The sequence below is a fragment of the Patella vulgata genome, chromosome 6 (genome assembly GCF_932274485.2).
Source record: "Patella vulgata chromosome 6, xgPatVulg1.2, whole genome shotgun sequence".
In the NCBI taxonomy this organism is placed as follows: Eukaryota; Metazoa; Mollusca; class Gastropoda; family Patellidae; genus Patella; species Patella vulgata.
The window spans coordinates 11,713,927-11,733,573 of NC_065884.2; the positions used below are offsets into that span (position 1 = coordinate 11,713,927).

At 37.4% G+C, this 19,647-nt stretch overlaps 2 protein-coding genes across 6 annotated transcripts in view; one reads left to right on the forward strand and one right to left on the reverse strand.

Moving 5' to 3' along the window:
* LOC126825261 (peroxisomal leader peptide-processing protease) overlaps positions 1–2,216 on the reverse strand; it is a 20,275-nt gene extending 18,059 nt beyond the window's left edge. The window contains exon 1 of one of the 4 annotated variants that reach the window (XM_050554844.2): positions 2,131–2,216. Coding sequence is in view for 1 of the 4 variants with exons in the window: in XM_050554842.2 (XP_050410799.1) it covers positions 802–834 (33 nt within the window). In the remaining 3 variants the exon portion in view is untranslated. Of the gene's footprint in view, positions 1–305; positions 576–600; positions 742–801; positions 844–2,130 lie in introns of those variants that run through there. The other 3 variants (XM_050554842.2, XM_050554845.2, XM_050554843.2) reach the window with 3 other exon arrangements.
* LOC126825249 (uncharacterized) overlaps positions 1,072–19,647 on the forward strand; it is a 27,500-nt gene continuing 8,924 nt past the window's right edge. The window contains exons 1-12 of one of the 2 annotated variants that reach the window (XM_050554819.1): positions 1,072–1,119; positions 8,656–8,728; positions 9,074–9,110; positions 9,422–9,452; positions 10,424–10,719; positions 11,313–11,354; positions 13,608–16,038; positions 16,898–17,140; positions 17,647–17,753; positions 18,309–18,457; positions 19,046–19,140; positions 19,370–19,472. In XM_050554819.1, the coding sequence (XP_050410776.1) occupies positions 8,725–8,728; positions 9,074–9,110; positions 9,422–9,452; positions 10,424–10,719; positions 11,313–11,354; positions 13,608–16,038; positions 16,898–17,140; positions 17,647–17,753; positions 18,309–18,457; positions 19,046–19,140; positions 19,370–19,472 (3,538 nt within the window). In that variant the 5' untranslated portion in view covers positions 1,072–1,119; positions 8,656–8,724. The remainder of the gene's footprint in view (positions 1,120–8,655; positions 8,729–9,073; positions 9,111–9,421; positions 9,453–10,423; positions 10,720–11,312; positions 11,355–13,607; positions 16,039–16,897; positions 17,141–17,646; positions 17,754–18,308; positions 18,458–19,045; positions 19,141–19,369; positions 19,473–19,647) is intronic. The other variant, XM_050554821.2, reaches the window with a different exon arrangement.

Consider the following 19,647-nt stretch of genomic DNA (forward strand, 5'->3'; position numbering starts at 1 on the left):
TTTTTTCTGGTTTTTTTTATTTATTTGGGGTTTTTTTTGTGTTAGATGTTTACATCCGGTTTAACATTATTTATTTATTTGTTTCAGGTAAAACAAAACAATACACAAAACAATCATGGGGTGGGGGGAACTTTACATTCCTATTAAAAGGATCAAACAAAACAATCATGGGGTGGGGGGAACTTTACATTCCTATTAAAAGGATCAAACAAAACTTCACCCATTTAAAATAAATGTTTTGAGTTCGTCAACTCACAAACCGTACAGTAAAATGACAAGATTATGTGTTTGCAATAGTTCCTTACAGAAGAGAGAATCAAAAGTCACCACTGCATCTCCTCTCAATCCACAGTGAGCAGAAAGGAAACGCCCATCAAAACTACAAAATATTATCTAGTCGGTGCAATTTCCACTATTAGCGTGATAACGGTTAGCCCGCATCAGCAAAATGTCAACTATGTGTTATCACGTAATACAGGGTGCAACACTGTTGATCGAGCATGCCACTAAAATCAATATACCCCCCTGTGTTTTACGTCATCACAATTGGTGTATTGATTAAACTAATGTTTATTCATGAAGTACAACTGCGTGACCTACATGTTTTCAACCCACTGTTTCACAATGTGATATATTTATTGCACGATAAATTTATACCGACATGTATTGGGTACATCACATTCAAACTTAATGACTTGTGAATGAATTGAAACCATATGCACTTGTTTATCATCAAGAATGTATGGGTTAATAATAGTTCACACAGGCGAACAATAAAATAGACTGAAAGTGACAGTCCACCTCCGTTTCTATAAATGGCACTTCAGCTGTCATTACACAGATCGGGTCACGCGCAGTGACGTCACACTTTTTGCGTATACAATGCAGAGATATTCAAACCAGGGGTTTTGTAACTTATTCGTCGAAATCGCGATATATTTTGATAGCAACTTTTAGAACAGATATTCATTTCATAGCCTGCAAACATTTACCCGAATCCGTTCAGTAAGACAAGAGAAAAATCGGTATAAAGATTTATAAGTTCAAAGGTCAATAGGTTAAACCCGCCCCTGTTAAGCAAAATGAGAACCCCGTTAATCATTGGCACGTTACATGACGGTGAGTGTTTTCTGAATATTATTTCGCTGATAAATTTTGCAGGGTAAAGTAGGCTTGTGTGGCTCTAAAACGAATAAAGGACCATATTATCGGCCTATTTACACGAAAGCTGGGCTGCTTTTGCACGTATGGCGGGAATAGGTCGTTCACGAAATGACAGGTCTATTTCTTGCAAGAATGCATTATCGCGTATGAGGTCATAACATAGAGAATCCAAGCTAAGAATCCAGCGATATTTGGTGAAACCAGTCATTGGTGATCGCCATCGTGCAAACTCCCTTGACCTAGGGAATATAATTTAGAGTTTCCGAAACATTAGCCCATTAAGTAATACGGCTGTGGGAGTTGTAATCGGTCCGAAAAGGATGTAGATAAATGCGTAATAAAAATAAAGACTTGGGTTTTATCAATAAAATTGCGCCAAGTCGAAAGATAGGAGCGCCAGAAATTTATGATATCTGATGTGATATTATCTTTTTAGATGGCTTCTGAAAGTGGATCATGTTGAGCACACAAACATCAGATGAAAAATTAATAGACACGCCATCTCATTAGCACAAAATATAGATCTAGATGTATTGCTCATGCTGGACTTCTTTATTGAAAGAGGTATAACAAATGACAAGACACTGCTAACACGCAAAAATTATCGCCATTTTTCATCGGGCTAGAAGAAAATGTCATATTATTAAAGTAAACGCGTGTGTTTTTGACAATGTCTCGCGGCCTAGATCGGCTTCTGATTAATTTAAGCTTAGCTCGACCTGTTTTTTGTCCGATTGTATAGGTTATGCAGTGTATTCGAGTAATTTACATTCAAACAGACAATCGTAAAACTCCTGCCAATCTCGAATTTTCTAGACGAGTAGAATACTTAGAGAGCTCGGCAAGAATACCCTTCTTCTATCAAATAGTATTAGCTCAAAAGTCAACAATCAGCCTTCACAATTCTGACTCAATAGACTCTATAAGGAAACTCAGTGTGATGAATTAATAAAACAAATTAATTACTTGTATGTAATTTAGCCTGTTGTTGTAGGTACATGTTGCCTAGTTCACACACAAAAACAAAATGTCTTATTTTGCTAGTATCTCTGCTCCCAAGAGGTCAAAGTCTAAAATAAAAAATTGAATACATTGTTGTCATCATGAATACATTGTGATTGTAGCTAAGATTATTATGGATTATCAGGAAATGTTAAAGATTCCCTGGTCATTGAAGCCATTCAATAATTTGTGTTGCAGATGTGAAAAACAAACATTATTGAATGATTCATTATCAAAATGAAAAAGTAATAAGTATATTGAGAACAGTGTTGTAAACCTATACAGCAATATTAAATATACAGATACAATTGTTTAACTGCTGCTAGTTTATTTCAAACTGTGCAGATTGTAAACCAGGAAGAAAAGCATGCTTCTTAAAGGAACATGCAGTACCAGATTTTGTGAACTTGCAATAATTCAATGTATTCACAAATGGTTTGATTTGAAGATTTCAAGCTTTACTGTAGCCTTACACTTTACAGGCATTATTTTAAGTCTCTTAACCTCATTTGAGGCATTGTTAATCCCTTGCAAACTTCAATATTGTGAAACTTTAGTCTCTAAAATGAATATCGGACCAAAAATGGTTCAAATGGTCAAATCTATTCAGTATACTTACAAAGTTTTGAACAAATGAAAATTTCACAACATTGAGCATCCTCTGCAAACCTTAAAGGAGCTAAATCGCTAACATTTGGGACCTAGAAATTGACACAAGTGGGTCGCAACTCATAATTCTGTAATATGAATGTATATAAACTGGATATACATTCAATGGTTTCCGTTTTTACTCTAATTTCAAATCAGTTATGTTCCGCAAAATAAGCCCGCAGTCTCAATCGAATGCAAATTTCTAGCGTCTGGTTATTCCAGTCTACATACGCCGTTTGGTTTAGTGCAATATGTCTAGCCTCGAGTCTCTTGCTAGAACTGGGGCTGAAACGCATTATCGTGTACCAATGGCAAAATGTTTATTTTGTCATAAATATTGGATATCAGAAGCCCATCTTTTCCCGGTAAAATCACAGCATCAATGTTGATTTAAATTGACAAATAATTCGTGTTTTCAGTGTTGAAGATTTTGGATGATATTGAGTTAGAGACTTAGCTACTTTAATACAAGTCAGTTCAATCTATATCAGCCTTGAGTCACGTTTACACTTGGCCACTTTACCAGACCGCAATAAACTGCAAGAAATTGGCCCATTTACATTACTCTACAGTAACCGGTCTCGAAATGTTGAACTCTTCACAGAAAAATTAATTTAAGTCCCTATGCAAATTACATGGTTGAGAACAATTATGGCTGTTGATTATGTCTTAGTTTATGCAGAGTGAGCGTTAAACCCACTCTCTCTCTATCTCTTTGACCAGTGATGCCAGGATCCATGAATTTATTAGTCTGTGATGTTTATCTGAATACATGTATAACCACACCCCATTCTGCACGCAGAGAGCTGTCTACCTAGAGAAGTTTTGCATCCTGAACGGTAGCTATATTAAAAGAAATGTGTACTGATAAATTTTGCGGTTCTAATCCATATCATACTTATAAAAACTAAATAAACACTTTCAATTTAAAAAAAAACCCACAACACAATGTATATGGAAAACTATCACTGGTTTATATACATTATAGCACCATGTTTCAACAAGTATTCTCTTTATCGCTTTCATTTTCATTACATATGAATATGGAAGTGGAATAAATACTCAAAATACACATGTGGTTAGTATATCTAACAAAACTCATTGATATGGGAATTAAAATGTCACTCAACTAGCATACTGTCTAATTGTTGGTTTCAAATCCCCGTTTGTACGTGACAAGGAGTAGGGTCGCCTGTCCAACCTCGTGGGTTTTCTGCGGGTCCTCCGGTTTCCCTCCCACTGCTAAAGACCCCTACGCGCAAGCGAATTATTGAAATAAAATGAAACCATATGTTAGTCCTGAAATGATCTAGTTTGTGTCAAGTGGACGTTAAACCCCATTTCTCTCTCTCTCTGTCTAATTGTAGACAGACAGCATTAATTTTGTATGACCACACCCTACTTTAAAATGTAACTGTACAGGATGATTAAAATCAGACCTATTTACAACTGGTATAATGAACTGTGTGATGTTTTTATATTTTGACCTGCTTTATTTAGAGGTCAAAGTATAAAAATCATAGCACACTAAACTTCTTTACCTAACAATAACATGTAATTATATACATGATGGATTGGTAGCATACTTGTTTAATAAAAAAAAAATTATGTAAGATTTAGAGAAAGATGTTTAAAAATCCCCCTGTTTTTGTACTGCTGTTGACTGGGATTGTGAAATATCTATAATGTCTACTCTCTGTCTTACGGCATCATCGTTTGACCCAGCAGGTATATAGATCTACCACCCTGTCGAGCGTCTATAACTTTATAAGGGAGTCTTGCCGTTTCCCCACTTCTTTCCTATTTAGAGAAGGATTTTGCTGTTCTTGCAATTATAGTTGAAAAATACATGTGGATAATGAAAAAATAAAGAAATAATAAATTGGCAAGGGTGTGTTTAAATTTAATGTTTAATGCAGATATTGCAGGCACTCATATCTAAGTCATGTGATGATCTAAAGTAGTGGTTCTCACACCTTGGAACACATGAAAAAAATTGCGACACACATGGCTGAATATATATGAAAAATATTGAATTTTGCAAAATAAAAACATGGCAAGTCATGAATGGCATACAACCGTAGACACAGACTAGTCATAGACACATAGAATGTCTCAAATTAAATAAAGAAAAACACAGCTATGAAGTTGCCAGGAGACACCAGTGAATCACGTTTTTTTCGCATGTCCTTAAAGTGTGCCGTTCAAAATTTCGCAGCACACTGGTTCAGAATCACTGCTCTGGAGAGTTAATTATGAGCCTGTCATATGAATAAATGTCTAAATGATAATACATGTAACATGGGTATATTTAGCTATGACATAATTTCTCTTTGAAGTAGTAATGTTGTAATTAATAATTTATAAAAACCAACCACACCCAGTCTTTGCATACAAACCTCCACCTTTCTCAAATACAATGTTTGAAAACTCCTATTCTTGAATTGGTTGACTACCAAAATAATGTTTGTTTACAATTAGTCACTTGACCGAATACTACAAATACCAGAGCTTAAACTGTTAGAATTTCAAAAGTAATATCAGGGGCGGATCCAGGAATTTTTGCAGGAGGGGGTTTGCCAGGTTCCTGAGACAGTGTTCCTCCCCCCCCCCCCCCCGCATGGTCTCTATTGTCATTTTGGCGTATATACATACACATTGAGCTTTTTAAACAGAGAAATTCAACACCTCGTTTGACATCAATTTTTATTATGAATTAATACAATGACATTGTGATTCAATTTCATGGATGCAAAGCATTAATTGTGATATCACAATTGTCTATATTATTATCTCGTGCTTTGAGTGCCCATTCTGTCCCACATCTGACGATAAAGCCGAGAAACTTTTCTCATAAAAATTGTTGATTTACAAAAAAAAAATATGTAGCTGAGCAGGGGGGGGGGGGGGGGCGCCCCCCACCCCCCTCTGCATCCGCCCCTGAATATGCATATATAGCAAGTATCATGCTACTATAAACTTGTTGCCCCTTTAATGGAGACCGGGTCACATGTACTGGTAATAAATAGAGATAGCACAATGATTCAATTCAATTAAGATATAAAAAAAAAGACATCATGCTATGCTGTGCACCTCTGGAAATAATGTAATAATATAATTTTAATAATGTTGATATGTACATGTATTTGAATATAACATTGTGTTTATGGCCTGTAAATAAAACAGTGTTAAATGTATTAGAATTTTTCGACTAGAAGAATTTGACCATTCTTCATGACAAGATCCAAACTTAAAGATACATTATGTAAAATTTAGATATAGAACTGGCAGTTCTTGATTATGCAGGGGGGTTGGATGGCTGAATGGTTAGCGTGCGCGCGCTGTATCATAAAGTCTGTCATTGAGTCGACTGGTGTGGTTTTGAATCCCCGGTTGTACGTGGCAAGGAGTAGGGTCGCCTGTCCAACCTCGTGGGTTTTCTCCGGGTCCTCCGGTTTCCTCCCACTGCTAAAGACCCCTACGCGCAAGTGAATTATGTAAATAAAATCAAACCACATGTTAGTCCCGAAATGACCTAGTTTGTGTCGAGTGGACGTTAATCCCCATTTCTCTCTCTCTCTCTCTCTCTTGATTATACAAGCGCTAAATCTGCTTAGGCCTTAAATGTTATCTAAATTATTAATTAGGCATTAATTAACTGAACCAGACCATAAACAACTCTCAATGCCACCGTTAGCCTGCGATATTTCGTAGATTTGAATAAATTTTGTGATGGATAATTTAACGTAAAAATGGATAATCGAAACTTTGTTAATCATCATACTAGCGTTAGTAATGATGTTGGAGACTAGCCAAAAATTGAATCTCCAATAACTTTGTTCAGAGTGAAGCAATTTGACTGAAATTTTCCGCATATTCTGTTTTCATTATCTATTTTTTTTAACTATTATAGCGAGAACTGTCCGCTCTTTATCTAATCTTACCTAATGCCCCTTCAATGAAAAATAAACATTGAAAATTTCATTCAAATTTCCAATACTATTCTGAGTAAAATTATGAGTATCTGAACATGTAGCGTAAATTGTTTATTTTTGTTATAGCGAAATGAAATGAAATGAAATGGGGTTTAACTTCCTACTGTTCTGCTCCTATACTGGGCTAATGAAGACGGGCATACGTCATACAGTGTGCTATGAGGGAAATTTTGCCCGGGCAGCGGCACTATCACCTACTCTTATATCGAATTCCAACTGCCAAGGGATCTTTTACGTGCATTCCAATGTTTACACGGGACCTCTGTTTTTCGTCTCATCCGAAGGACTAGACAGCTGTCCTTGTCAGGCCCTCCGTCCTGCATCACTGACAAGGGGAAACCACGTCGGAAAATCGGGATCAACTTTCTCGGCCAATGCAGGGATCGAACACCCGACCTCCAGGCTAGCGAGTCAGCGCCTTATCCACCCAGCCACCGTGGCTCCTTTTGTTATAGCAACAGTACTGACAAACAAGACTGTCTCTATCCATTATTTCATTAAATTTTTAAATCACGTGGTTGTTCTAATCGAATTAAAATCCCAGCCATTGGATTGTCTAGAGATTAGATGATGGACTTATCATGTGAATAAATATCTAAATGATTATTTATATAATATTTGAAGCCAGACTAAATAAGACCTGCTACAGGCAGATTTAGCTCTTGCATATTGTATCTTTAAGTTGTTCAGATAGCACTCAAAAAAAAAAAATGAGATCCACCTCATTGATCCATCAGTGTGCATATAAAAAGACCGCTTGCTTGATATTGTCATAAGCTACAATGGGATAAATAGTTAGAAGAAAATCTACAACACCTCCATTCCATGTGTAGATCACAAAAAATTAACTATGTTAGTCTCAGAATGACCTGAATGTTATGTTTGTGAGACATTAAACCCCTCTCCATTCAGATTCTCACTCGATGAACATCTACTGATGATCTAGCTGTCTGAGAGGCAATCAAATTGCCTCTGTCATATATCCACACGGAAATGTGGTCGTGTGTTGTGTATTGCCGTCACCCCCCAGTAATTCCGTCCGTCATCCACAATTTCTAGTGAATACTCTACAGACAACATTTATCATCTGATTGTTTTGAAATTGACCTATGTTGTTTACATCAGTCAGATGAAGAATCCTATTTAATTTCGATAATTTTTGTTAATTTTGTTTCACTTTGTTGATCCTTGATAAAGCTCTAACGACAAAATTTATATAAACCATTTGAATTTGTGAAACAAAGAAGTCTGTTGAATTCCAGCAATTTCTGTTATGGTAATTACATCCAGAGTTATGGCCCTTGTTTTTCTTTGTTCAACCATGTGAACATTTGAATGACAAGTTTATCATCCGATCTGTATGAAATTTAAATGCATTATTTAAATCAGTAAATCGAAAAAGCCTGTCGAATTTCAACAATTTCAGTAAATTACTTCCAGCATTAAGGCCCTTGTTTCAGTTTTTAGAACCTTATGAACTGATCTGTATGAAATTGTTTTATTAATACCTCCAGTTACTTTGAACGTGTTGAGGAGTAGTGTCACCTGTCCAACCTCATGGGCTTTCTGTGAGTCCTTTGGTTTCCTCCCACTTCTAAAGACCCTTACACTCAAGCGGATTATTGAAATAAAATTGAATCATATGTTAGTCCCGACCAGGTTTGTGTGAGTGTTGTTAATCCCATTTTCTCTCTCACGGGAATATCTATTCAAACCTATCGTAAAGTCTCATAGAAAATGTTATCAGTAAATATTAAAGTTATTTTTGAAGTAAGTTCTGTCTGCTTGGCAAAAATGGTCTCTGGCATTTCTCAAATTAATGAGGATTTTTTTTATTTTGTAGAATGAAGGCGGGGACAAAAGAAAATGATGTTAATGGTCGAGGCGTCAAAGGGTCAAAATTTAAAAACAGATGCGTAAGTTTTATTTTGGATTTCATTAAATCATTTGATTGGCTGAAACTTTAGAACATGATAACTCTACTTCTGAGTTTGAGGGACGAATCTTGGTGTGATGGTTCATTACATCAATATCGAAGGGGAGTGATGAAATTTTGGTGAATAATTTCATTATATCAATACGCTGACTAATTGAGTGGTGTGATGTAAAGTGTGATAATGCGGTTGTGCATGTTAAAGATCCCTTGGCATTTGGAATTCAGCAAAGAGAAGGTGATTTCCTTGATAATTCACTGCATTTATTAGTGCAGAAAAGTAGGATGTTAAATTTTCCTTTAATAGTTTTATATTTGATTGTTTCAGCTCCTTCTGAAATGGAGGATGGCCTGGAGGTTAACATGTAAGTTATTTTCCTTCATTAAAAAACAATAAGTTATTTAAATACAAAATTCATACAGTTCAATACTTCAGAACTAAGGTTAAAACATGGTGTTTCACCACCACTATCATCTAACTTGATTAATAGGTTAAATTCAATATGAACTCAACTGGATAAATTATGTTAAATATGAACTCTACTGGATAAATTATGTTAGATAATGAACTCAACTGGATAAATTATGTAAAATATGCACCCAACTGGATAAATTATGTTAAATATGAACTCAACTTGATTAGAAATGTTAATATGAACCAACTTGTTGTTTTCAGAGATGAATTCTTTGGGGAAGGAAGTACTTCGGTGAGTAATTTATCACCCGGTGTATTAAGTCCTACAAACATAACCCGGTTTAATGACCCAGTGTATAAAGTCCTACAAACATAACACGGTTTAATGACCCAGTGTATAAAGTCCTACAAACATAACCCAGTTTAATGACCCAGTGTATAAAGTCCTACAAACATAACCCGGTTTAATGACCCAGTGTATAAAGTCCTACAAACATTACCCGGTTTAATGACCTGGTGAATAGAATCCAGTTTAATGGCCTTGTGTTTCAGTCCTAAATATATAACCTAGTTCAATAACTTAATAAAAAAAATCGATAATGTAAAAAAGTAAAAAAAATCGATAATGTAAAAAAGTAAAAAAAATCGATAATGTAAAAAAGTAAAAAAAAATCGATAATGTAAAAAAGAATGAGGCTGTGCCAAGTTTGTTTTTACTTTATCAACGAGTTTTGATAAATTTTTTTTATATCAAAAAAGATGAGTAGAAGATTTTATTTATCATCCAAATCTTTCTTACGGTACATGTACAAAAGAATAAAATATACGTCAGGTTGGTATGTTACTCTGAATAGAGGCGCTGCTGTTATTGACACTTGCGGTGAACACACCAGATACTGATGTATAGACTGTGTACAGACACTAAACCTTCTCATAATGTCTTGGAGTTGTGATGAATTAATCACATAATGTTCACAAAAAAATTGCTTTGATCCATTTAGTAAGTCGTTTTCATGAATGATTTGATTAAAGTGCCTCTCTGATTTTGGAATCGTAACGAATTTTTTGTTTGTTTTGCTGTTTAGTATAATTTTTGGGGTATAAATTCGTGTTAAGCGATATCTTCACTATAGATATCGCTCAGTAGAATATGAAAATTATCACACAAGCGATATCTACTGTAGAATGTTGTTTTGGGTGATAAATCCTAAAAATGTTCCATTTATTTATGAAACTAGTGAACAAATTCTCCCTTTATTACAGATCCCATCGTTTGAAGATGGAGAAGGATTTTCCTGGGCCGATGATTTTATCTCGTCGGCGACTGGTGCATTCGCAGATCGTCCATCAGCGGCTATCACCACGACAACCAATGTTCTCTCATCATCTATTGCTCAAGTTTCACAAAACTCCATACCTCAAAATGTTCCTAATCAACAACAAATTGCTGTCTCTGCTTCACAAATGGGTCAGTCAACGTTTATCCAGCAGCAGCAGCAGCACTTTTCGATGGTCAACTTACAGCCGCAATTACAGGGAGCAGGCGGACTTCTACATGGGTAGGTATTCTCTAGTTATTTGACATGGGTATTTGTTATCTATAATCAGTCCATTGATTATGGTCTGTTTGCCTTGTCCAAAAAGAACACCGGGGTATTAAAAATAAAATGATTTAAAACTTTGGACCTCCTTCAAGAAAAGGGGGGATGGATGGCCGAATGGTTAGCACATGTGTGCTGTATCATAAGATCTGTCATTGAGTCAACTGGCATGGTTTCGATTCCCCTACATGTACGCGCAAGCGAATTATTGAAATGAATTTGAACCATATGTTAAACCCCATCTCTCTCTCTCTCTCTCTCTCTCTCCCCTTCAAGAAAAGTGCATGTACATGTAAGCTAAATATTTTAAAAATGCAGCTTTTCCATTGGCCAAGAACTAAGATCTGTGCTATGTTTTTAGTGTTATATCAAGTTTCTTTAAATTAGTTTTAAGTTTTTGAGAATAAGCTCCAAGAAGGGCCATTTCTCTATAAGTTAATATCTTGATATTAAGAAAGGCGTCTAATAATGTTAAAGTAAATTAAGTTACAACTCGATACGTCATGCTAATGCGGAGTCTGTAAATTATTGTAGGTATTTGTAATTTGCAGGTGTTCATTTCGACATGCTAAATACAGAAAAAAAGGTTTTCAGTAGGTTTTTACAAATAAATGTTTCTATATTTCTGGTGATTGTATTATTGCTGCTATGTTATAAGGTTGTGGGTATTAAATGATACCGGTTATGTTTATTTGTTTGTTGCTATGGGTGATGGTAATTTTGTTTTTTGAATGCACTGAAGTCACTATCTATCGGCATCATAGACATTCAGATGAAGGGGACCGCGACACATGCTGAATGGGTAAGGTGCTTGGTAACCAGGCGGTAGGGTTTGATCCAGGTGTTTGCCATATAAGTTCCTTCTGATTTGGTTACATGGTTTCCCCCTGTCAATATGGAAAAGCATCATTTAGTTTCAATGGAATGAAAATCTATGGCATGTATGTTGATATGTATGTTGACATGTATGTCTTGACGTTGGTATTCCATGAAGAGTAGTCCAAATCATCACTGTCCTTGCAGTATTGCGGCCAAAAATCGTATTGCAATATATTGAGATACTTGATCAACGGTATTGCAATATATTGCAGTATTACAATACTTTGATAAAGTCAAAATATCACAAAGCAGTTTTATATTGAATTGTTTTATTGTTTTTACAACTTTGGTCGTGGACATTTCTTGTTTACTGCAAAGCCTATAATATGACTGATTATGTGAAAACACATTTCACTTTATTTGTTTTTACAAGTTTGGTCTTTGCAGTCTTACATGTTTACTGCAGAACCTAAAAAAATATGACTGATTATGAAGTCTTTATAAACAGTCTAGCTAAAATTTGAATATAAAATAAAAGTAGAAAAATATCGATACAATTTTGTATTGCAGGCAGTCATATTGCAATATATCGATATAGCAGTATATTTTGGCAGCCTTTCCTTGCAGACGTTTTGTCATAGTACACAGCATGTCTTTGTCTGCCTTCTTTAGCCCAGTTGGTACCGATAAGCAGGATGCTAAACCCGGTTTCATTTATTCGGTTTCATGGACAAAGACTTGACAAGAACAAAGGATTCTGAATCACTTGATTTGCTATTGAAAATCGATTACATTACATCGAACATGATATGGAATGTGTAATAAGCATGCATTTATACCGATTATTCTAGAGTCTCTGATTGGCTATAAAGAAATGGCGTGGGTCATAATGTTTATGTAAATTGTGGTGAAGGGGGTGATATAATTTGGGAATGTCTCTCGATGGGTGATGGTGCTTTCAGAATACTTTAGTTGTTTTTTAATTGTTATTGTTAAGGTATAGTTTCGTTTTTTGGTGAAACTTGACAAGTTAGAAAAGGAAATATTTACTCACTCACCTTGGACACTTGTTTGAAACAAATTACTGTTAATGCACAATTTGATTGCACAAATTGATAATGCACAGATTTTTTTGTCTAAGAAATTACTTAGCGGTAGTCAGATTAAAACTTGTTACACAGAGCATGAAGGACAAGTCTGTTGCAGGAGGGGTGGGGATGGATGACCGAATGGTTAGCGTGTGTGTGCTGTCATTGAGTCAACTGACATGGTTTCGATTCCCCGGTTGTACGAGACAAGGAGTTGGGTCATCTGTCTAACCTTGTGGGTTTTCTCCGGGTCCTCCAGTTTCCTCCCACTGCTAAAGACCCCTATGCGCAAGCCAACTATTGAAATAAAATTGAACCATATATTGTCTCGAACTGACCTTAAGCATGACATCAATTGTCAGGATTAAATCTTCATAAAGTTGCTCTGTTCGGGAAATTAGTTGGTCACATATTGTTTTGTGTATCTGTTAAAACAAAAGTTGATTAGAAACTTGGTAATAGTGACTACACCCGCAAGAAACTTACTATTCATCTGTTGCTTGCTCAGATTGATAAATATCATTGAATATATAAATACAGAGCTTTCCAAAGAGGCTAGTTTATTTGTTTATTAAGTAAATTTAGATTAAGTTTCCGAAACGAGTGGTCCAACACATGCGCTTTAGATCAAAAGATCTGTTGAGTCAGTGTCGATCCCAAGCTTGTAGGTTTTCTCCAGGTGTTCTGGTGTCCTCCCACTGCTAAAGACCCCTATGCACAAGTAAATTATTGAAATAAAATTGAACGATAAGTTAAAACTAGTTTTGAGTGGACGTTAAACTCCATTTTTTGGTTATTACTCGTACAGGTATATATATTAGGGGTTATATGGTAAATGTCTCATAGCATCTGTTTTCATCGGATTGATTTCAAAATTAACTGTCCTTTTGGATAAATGGTAATGTGATCCTATATTTATTTGAATTTTTATCCTTTCAGTTCCGTGCCACAATATATCATTAAATCAACGACGGCGGGCCCGATACAGAGCCAACAACAGACGCAGATCCAGCAGCCTAGATCCAGCCCAGCACCGTCTTCTTACTCGGCGAGTTCACCATTGACCAGTCGAACTGTTACCCCGAGTTGTAGTCCGGCTCCAGCCATGTCACCGCTGGTATCACGATCAATTACACCCATACAAACTCAATCGGCCATTGTGACGGCCAACACCAGCAGACCCCCGAGTCACTCCAGTAGTCCGGCACCAAATATCCTGCAGTTTAATCAGAATAACTTACAATCGCGACCACAGGTTCAGCTTGCGAACACAGTCCCGATTCAAGGCTTTATCCAGTCTAGTCCAAACACCAGTATTATCTCCGGCCAGAACACCCTGACACCAAATATCGTACATACTCAAAACGCTGTCATACAAAACCCTAATGTGGTAAACTTGAATGTGGCCCATGTTCTGTGCAATAATAATCAAACTATGGGACAACAAAACGTTCAAAATTTACCGGCCACCATGCAGAATCCAATGAACATTCAAGGTACAATTATTCAAACGGCAAACGGAAAAAGTATTTTAATTCCAAATAACAATCTTCAAGGTCAACAGATCAATCTAGCGGGGATGCAAAATATATCCGTTGGTCACCCAAATACTATCGGACAGCCTATGATCCAGAATCAACAAAATTTAGGAAATGTCATACGATTGGCACCGCAACAAGATAAACAGCAAAACGTAGCTCAACCAAACTATAGTTTCGTTAGTGTTGGCAATCAAGGACAACAGATATTTCTTCAGCGTGCTCCGAATCCTGGACAACCACAAAATATAATTCTCAGAAGTGTTCCACAAAATGTTATTCTCCAACCACAAGGTCAAGGTCAAACCACAGGAAAGCAGCCGACCCCGATACAACCCCATCAGATCCCCCAACAGATCCCCCAACAGATCGTCAATCAACAGCCCCATCAGAACATTCAGTTTCAGCAAGTTTTTACTGGTGCTGGTCAGCCCATGAAGATTGTCACTCAAGGCGGAGGTCAAGTGGGATCACAGTCCGGGGCTGTCACACTTAATCTCGCTGGCCAGAATCTGAACCTTCAACAATTAGCTGGTCTGGGAATAGGTACAAATAATTTACAAGGTCTGCAGTTTGGAAATGGTGGACAGTTTATTTTACAGCCACAACCCCAACAACAGCAGCAACAGCAACAACAGCAGATTTTTCAAACGGTCCCTAAAATAAATCCACAGCCAACGACTGCTACCCCACCAGCTGCTGTTGACCCTTTAACTCAAGCTCTAAGCATGTCTGGTATTACAGAGAACGGATCACATTTTAACGAGCCAACACTTGTGCAAACGCCACCACCGGAAATCGTGAAAAAGGTGTCAAAATCGAAAACAAAAAGGGTGGAAGCCGATAGGACCCAAATTCCACAGATGTCCATGCATGTTCAACCGATCGCGAGTTCAGCATCTATAAATGTTCAATCATCTTTATCACAACTAATGGCTACGGCTGCCAGCGTTGCCGGAATCAGTTCTAACTGTTCAGGACCTGTAGGGTTCAACACAGTATTTAGCACGGCTCAGGGTACTGTGGTGACCACTACCATATCCCAGTCGTTTGTTCAGACGCCTAGTTCCTTATCAATTGTAACAAATTCCATAGGGGGTCAAATAATCAATACTGGATCTCAATTGAACACCTCCAATATCCTTTCCACCAGTCAGATCAAGGGACAAGTGTTTGGACATCAAGGTGTGGCTGTCAATCAAACCACTCCCACACAAAATAATCAACAGATGTCAAATGACGCCAAACATATTCAAAGAATTGATACAGAGATCAAAAGATTAATGAGTTTGAAGTCGATGACAGCTGATCAGAAACGAGAAGTGCAGCAGATGAGCGTTTTACAGAAAAAATTAATGGCTGCGAACCAAAATCAGCATCTGAAGAACATCAACCAGTCATCTTCTAGCTCTCAGATGGTCGGTCAACCAGCTATTGCCCAGCCACAAATTGTTCAGTCTGGACAAGCCCCCATACTTCAAATTTCGAATCCAATATCACACACTCACCAACAAGCACCAGTTCAACATGTCATCCAATCAGTACAAAACATTCAATCATCGTCTAATTCAATCTTCCATAACACACCACAACAACAAACATCGGGTGTGGTCCAATTCACCCTCGCCCAGTCACAACCAACAACAACATTACTCACCTCCACCTCACAAGTCATCATTCAACCTTCGACATCTCTCAATAAAAACATCCCCCATACTCGTAATGTTCAGATTCAGCCTGGTCCAATCATGTCTACTGGTAGTGTGATGTCTTCAGTGCCAGCAGGCAAACTACCAATAACAGCCATACCTGCCATGCCAACTCAAATAAAGGTAAGTTTTCTGTACTCCTGTGAATAACTTCTGTTTTAAAAAGTATGACCAGGAGTTGGGTTGTCTGTTCAACCTTCTCCCTCCCACTGCTAATGACACCTTTGTGCAAGTCAATTATTGAAATAATGTTGCACCATTTGTTCCGAAATGACCTAGTTGTTGAGTGGCGGTTAAACCCCATTTCTCTTCGTCTCTTTTTTAAAATTTATTTTGTAAACTCAAATGTGAGCTGTTATTACTCCCCACCCATCTGGAAAATCAAAATAAGTACTGTTGCATCTGCATGTACGTTAAACCCCCATTACATTGTAGGTACATGTTTGAGTCCTGCTGGCTTACTACTAATGATCTCTCAAACCTCGAAACATAGACCATATATTATTTAGTGTTTGTTTTGTCTTGTATTTCCTTCTTCATTAGGGAGCCATGGTGGCTAAGTGGGTAAGACGCTGGCTCGCTGGCCTGGAGGGGGCATTTTCGATCTCTGCATTGGCCGAGGAAGTTCATCTAAGCCTGGCAAGGTTACAGCTGTCTAGTCGTACGGATGACACGAAAAGCCAAGGTCCCGTGTGTATATTGGCATTGACGTAAAAGATCCCTTGGCAGTGGCAAAATTTCCCTCATAGAACAGTGTATGGCATATGCCCGTCTTCATTAGCTCAGTCGGAGCAGAACAGAATGGCGTTAAACCCCATTTTCCCTCATAGAACACTGTATGGCATATGCCCGTCTTCATTAGCTCAGTCGGAGCTGAACAGAATGGTGTTAAACCCCATTTCATTTTCTTCTGCATTAACCTGGATGGAGTAGAGAAGTAAGACGTTCAAAACTCCATTTCATTTCCTTTGTCTCGTTTCAGTTTGGCAATCAGATGCTGACGTTAAATTTAACGCCACAACAGAAAGAGAAACTACAGATGCATTTATCGAAGATGACAATTGAACAACAAGAACAGTTTCTGAAACATCAGTCGACGTTAAAATTACAGCAGAAACAACAACAGATTCAGGCCCTGCAGAAACAAGCTGCTGCCCAACAACAGCAAGCCCAAACTTCATCACTACCTGCTTTGTTGACCAGTGGTACAAAGATGCCTCAAACAGTATGTAGACTCTGACTCTTCTCTCACGTTCTCTTCTCCTTTCCTCCCTCTTTCATTTTCCCTTCCCTTCCCCTCCCCTCCCTTCCCTTCCCTTCCCTTCCCTTCCCTTCCCGTCCCTTTCCCTTTCCCTTTCCCTCCCCTCCCCTCCCCTCCCTTCTCTTCTCCTCTCCTCCCCATTCCCTTTTCCTTCCCTCCTTTCTTCCAAATCAAAATAATAGGGCTGTGTTAGGGAGTTTGGTCACCAAATTGTATAATGTCTGCTTTCTAGATCATAAGGTCTCATTGAGTCAAGTGGCTTGGTTTCGATTCCCAGCTTGTATATGGGTCATCTGATTTCCTCCCACTGCTAAAGATCCCTACATACATGTAATCAGTAATTTTAGAGAATAAAGAAAAAAAAAAACCAAGTTATATTAAATGTACTTGGTAAGGTCAAGGGTCATATGCCTTCATCAGATTATTATTATTATTGTATGAAAGAATTTTTGTTTTAATGATTTTAACAGGTAAATAATAGTGGAGGTGGTACACCGGTTAAAACTGAACCTGGTCAGCAGACGACACTCAATAGAGGTGGAAAAGGTCTATCAACAGAAATACCAAAAGCTTCATTGTAAGTTTTTACTATTGATAGTCTCTATGTGTGTTTATGATGTATTATGTAAGATGCCCGTCTTTAGCCCAGGGGGAGAGGGGGGGGGGTGATTGGCCGAATGGTTAGCATGTACGGGCTGTATCATAATGTCTGTCATTGAGTTACCTGGCGTGGTTTCGAATCCCCGGTTGTACGTGACTGTTGCCTGTCCGGGTCATCCGGTTTTCTCTACTTGATTGGCTGAAACACCTGATGTAATTGGCAGAACGACGTCGATAAGTACATACTGCTTGATGCTAGTAGTCGATCACTGTGGCCCCTCTTGCCTTGAAGTTCTATCTCGAGTATCTGATTGGTAATAGAAAAAAATGTGCTAATAAAGACTTGCATACGCCATGCAGTGTGCTATGAGAAAAATTTTGCCTGGAAAGCGACGCTACAGTCTATATCGAATTCCATCTGCCACGGGATCTTTTACGTGTACACCAATGTGTACATGGGACCTTAGGTTTTCTGTACCATCCAAACGACTAGGTCATAGAAAATAGTGAACGTGTTATTTTTATTTTTCAGAATTCATCAACAAATGAGTAAAGATCAACAGAATGCCGTGGCCCCGGATACAAAAGCACCATTTAAAAATTCCCGCGAGGCATGTAGACGATTATTACGGTATCATGTGTTCCAGTGGTCAGGCCCGTCTAAACAGGAGTATGAACGAGGTGAGAGAAAGATAAATTAATGAGATGTGGACAATTTTTTTGTTCTATTATTTGTCAAAAAAAGAGACTTTCGAAAATTTTCTTCAGCATGTTTTCACATTCAAGATGGCGATTCTCCGCCACTGTTTTGAGGTATCAGGTTGAAACTAAGTAGGAATAAGTATGATATAATGATTATAGATACATTATGTAAGATTTAGATAAAGAACTAGCCATTCTTGCTATAATAGTTCGAAAGTAGATGATGTAAAATGAATAGTTTGAAAATTTCATTCAAATTACTCTATTGCAAGAGAGGATATTAGCCTTTGAAGGTTTGACAGACGTGTGCAATAATTTCAACCACCGTACTGGTTGATCGAAGCTAATTCTCGGTCCTCCATATTTGATTAAATCAAAGTATCGCTGAACCATTCTAATCTATTTAATATCGGAGAAATCTGATGCCATCGAGAGTTGATTTAGGCCTGGATCAGTTAATGTCTAATTAATACTTTAGAAAATATTTCAGACCTAAAGAAAGACCTGCAATAGGCAGATTTAGCTCTTGCATAATGCATGGTTAATCAAATTGTGTTTGAATTTTAGCTGACTGTATGTTAGAACAGAGATCAGCTGATTTATTGAACAAGAGTCGGACAATGATGGATAAATATCGGCTGTTATTGTTAAATGATAGTATGGTAAGTTACACTTTCATAAAAGGGGGTGGTGAGTGGCCGAATCGTTTGATGCATGCACGCAAGATCATAGGGTCTGTGGGTTTTGGTTTTTATTTTTACCTGGGCTAAGTCTGTTCCCAAACTCCATTCAGATTTCCTGAAAAAAGAATCTTGTTTATAAAAATATGAATAATAAATATCTTGTGTTTATTTGATAGAAGGTAATATCTATCATCTGTTTTATTTTTAGCGTCAGAATCCATCAGCTGAGATGGTGATGATACAGAGAATGTTACAGCAAGATTTAACGGCTTGTATCAAGGAGGAAAAACGACAAATTCAAGAAGATCCAGGTTCGTGATTGGTTTAATTCTAACTTCTGCCCTGTATTAACAATATAATAATTGGTCAACTATTTGACCCTGTTTTCCTATCTTGTACCAGACAAAGTTAAAGGGGCAAGGGATATTGAATTGATCTCCTGATTTGTTTCTGAAACATATCTCATGAATCACTGTAGTCGTGCAG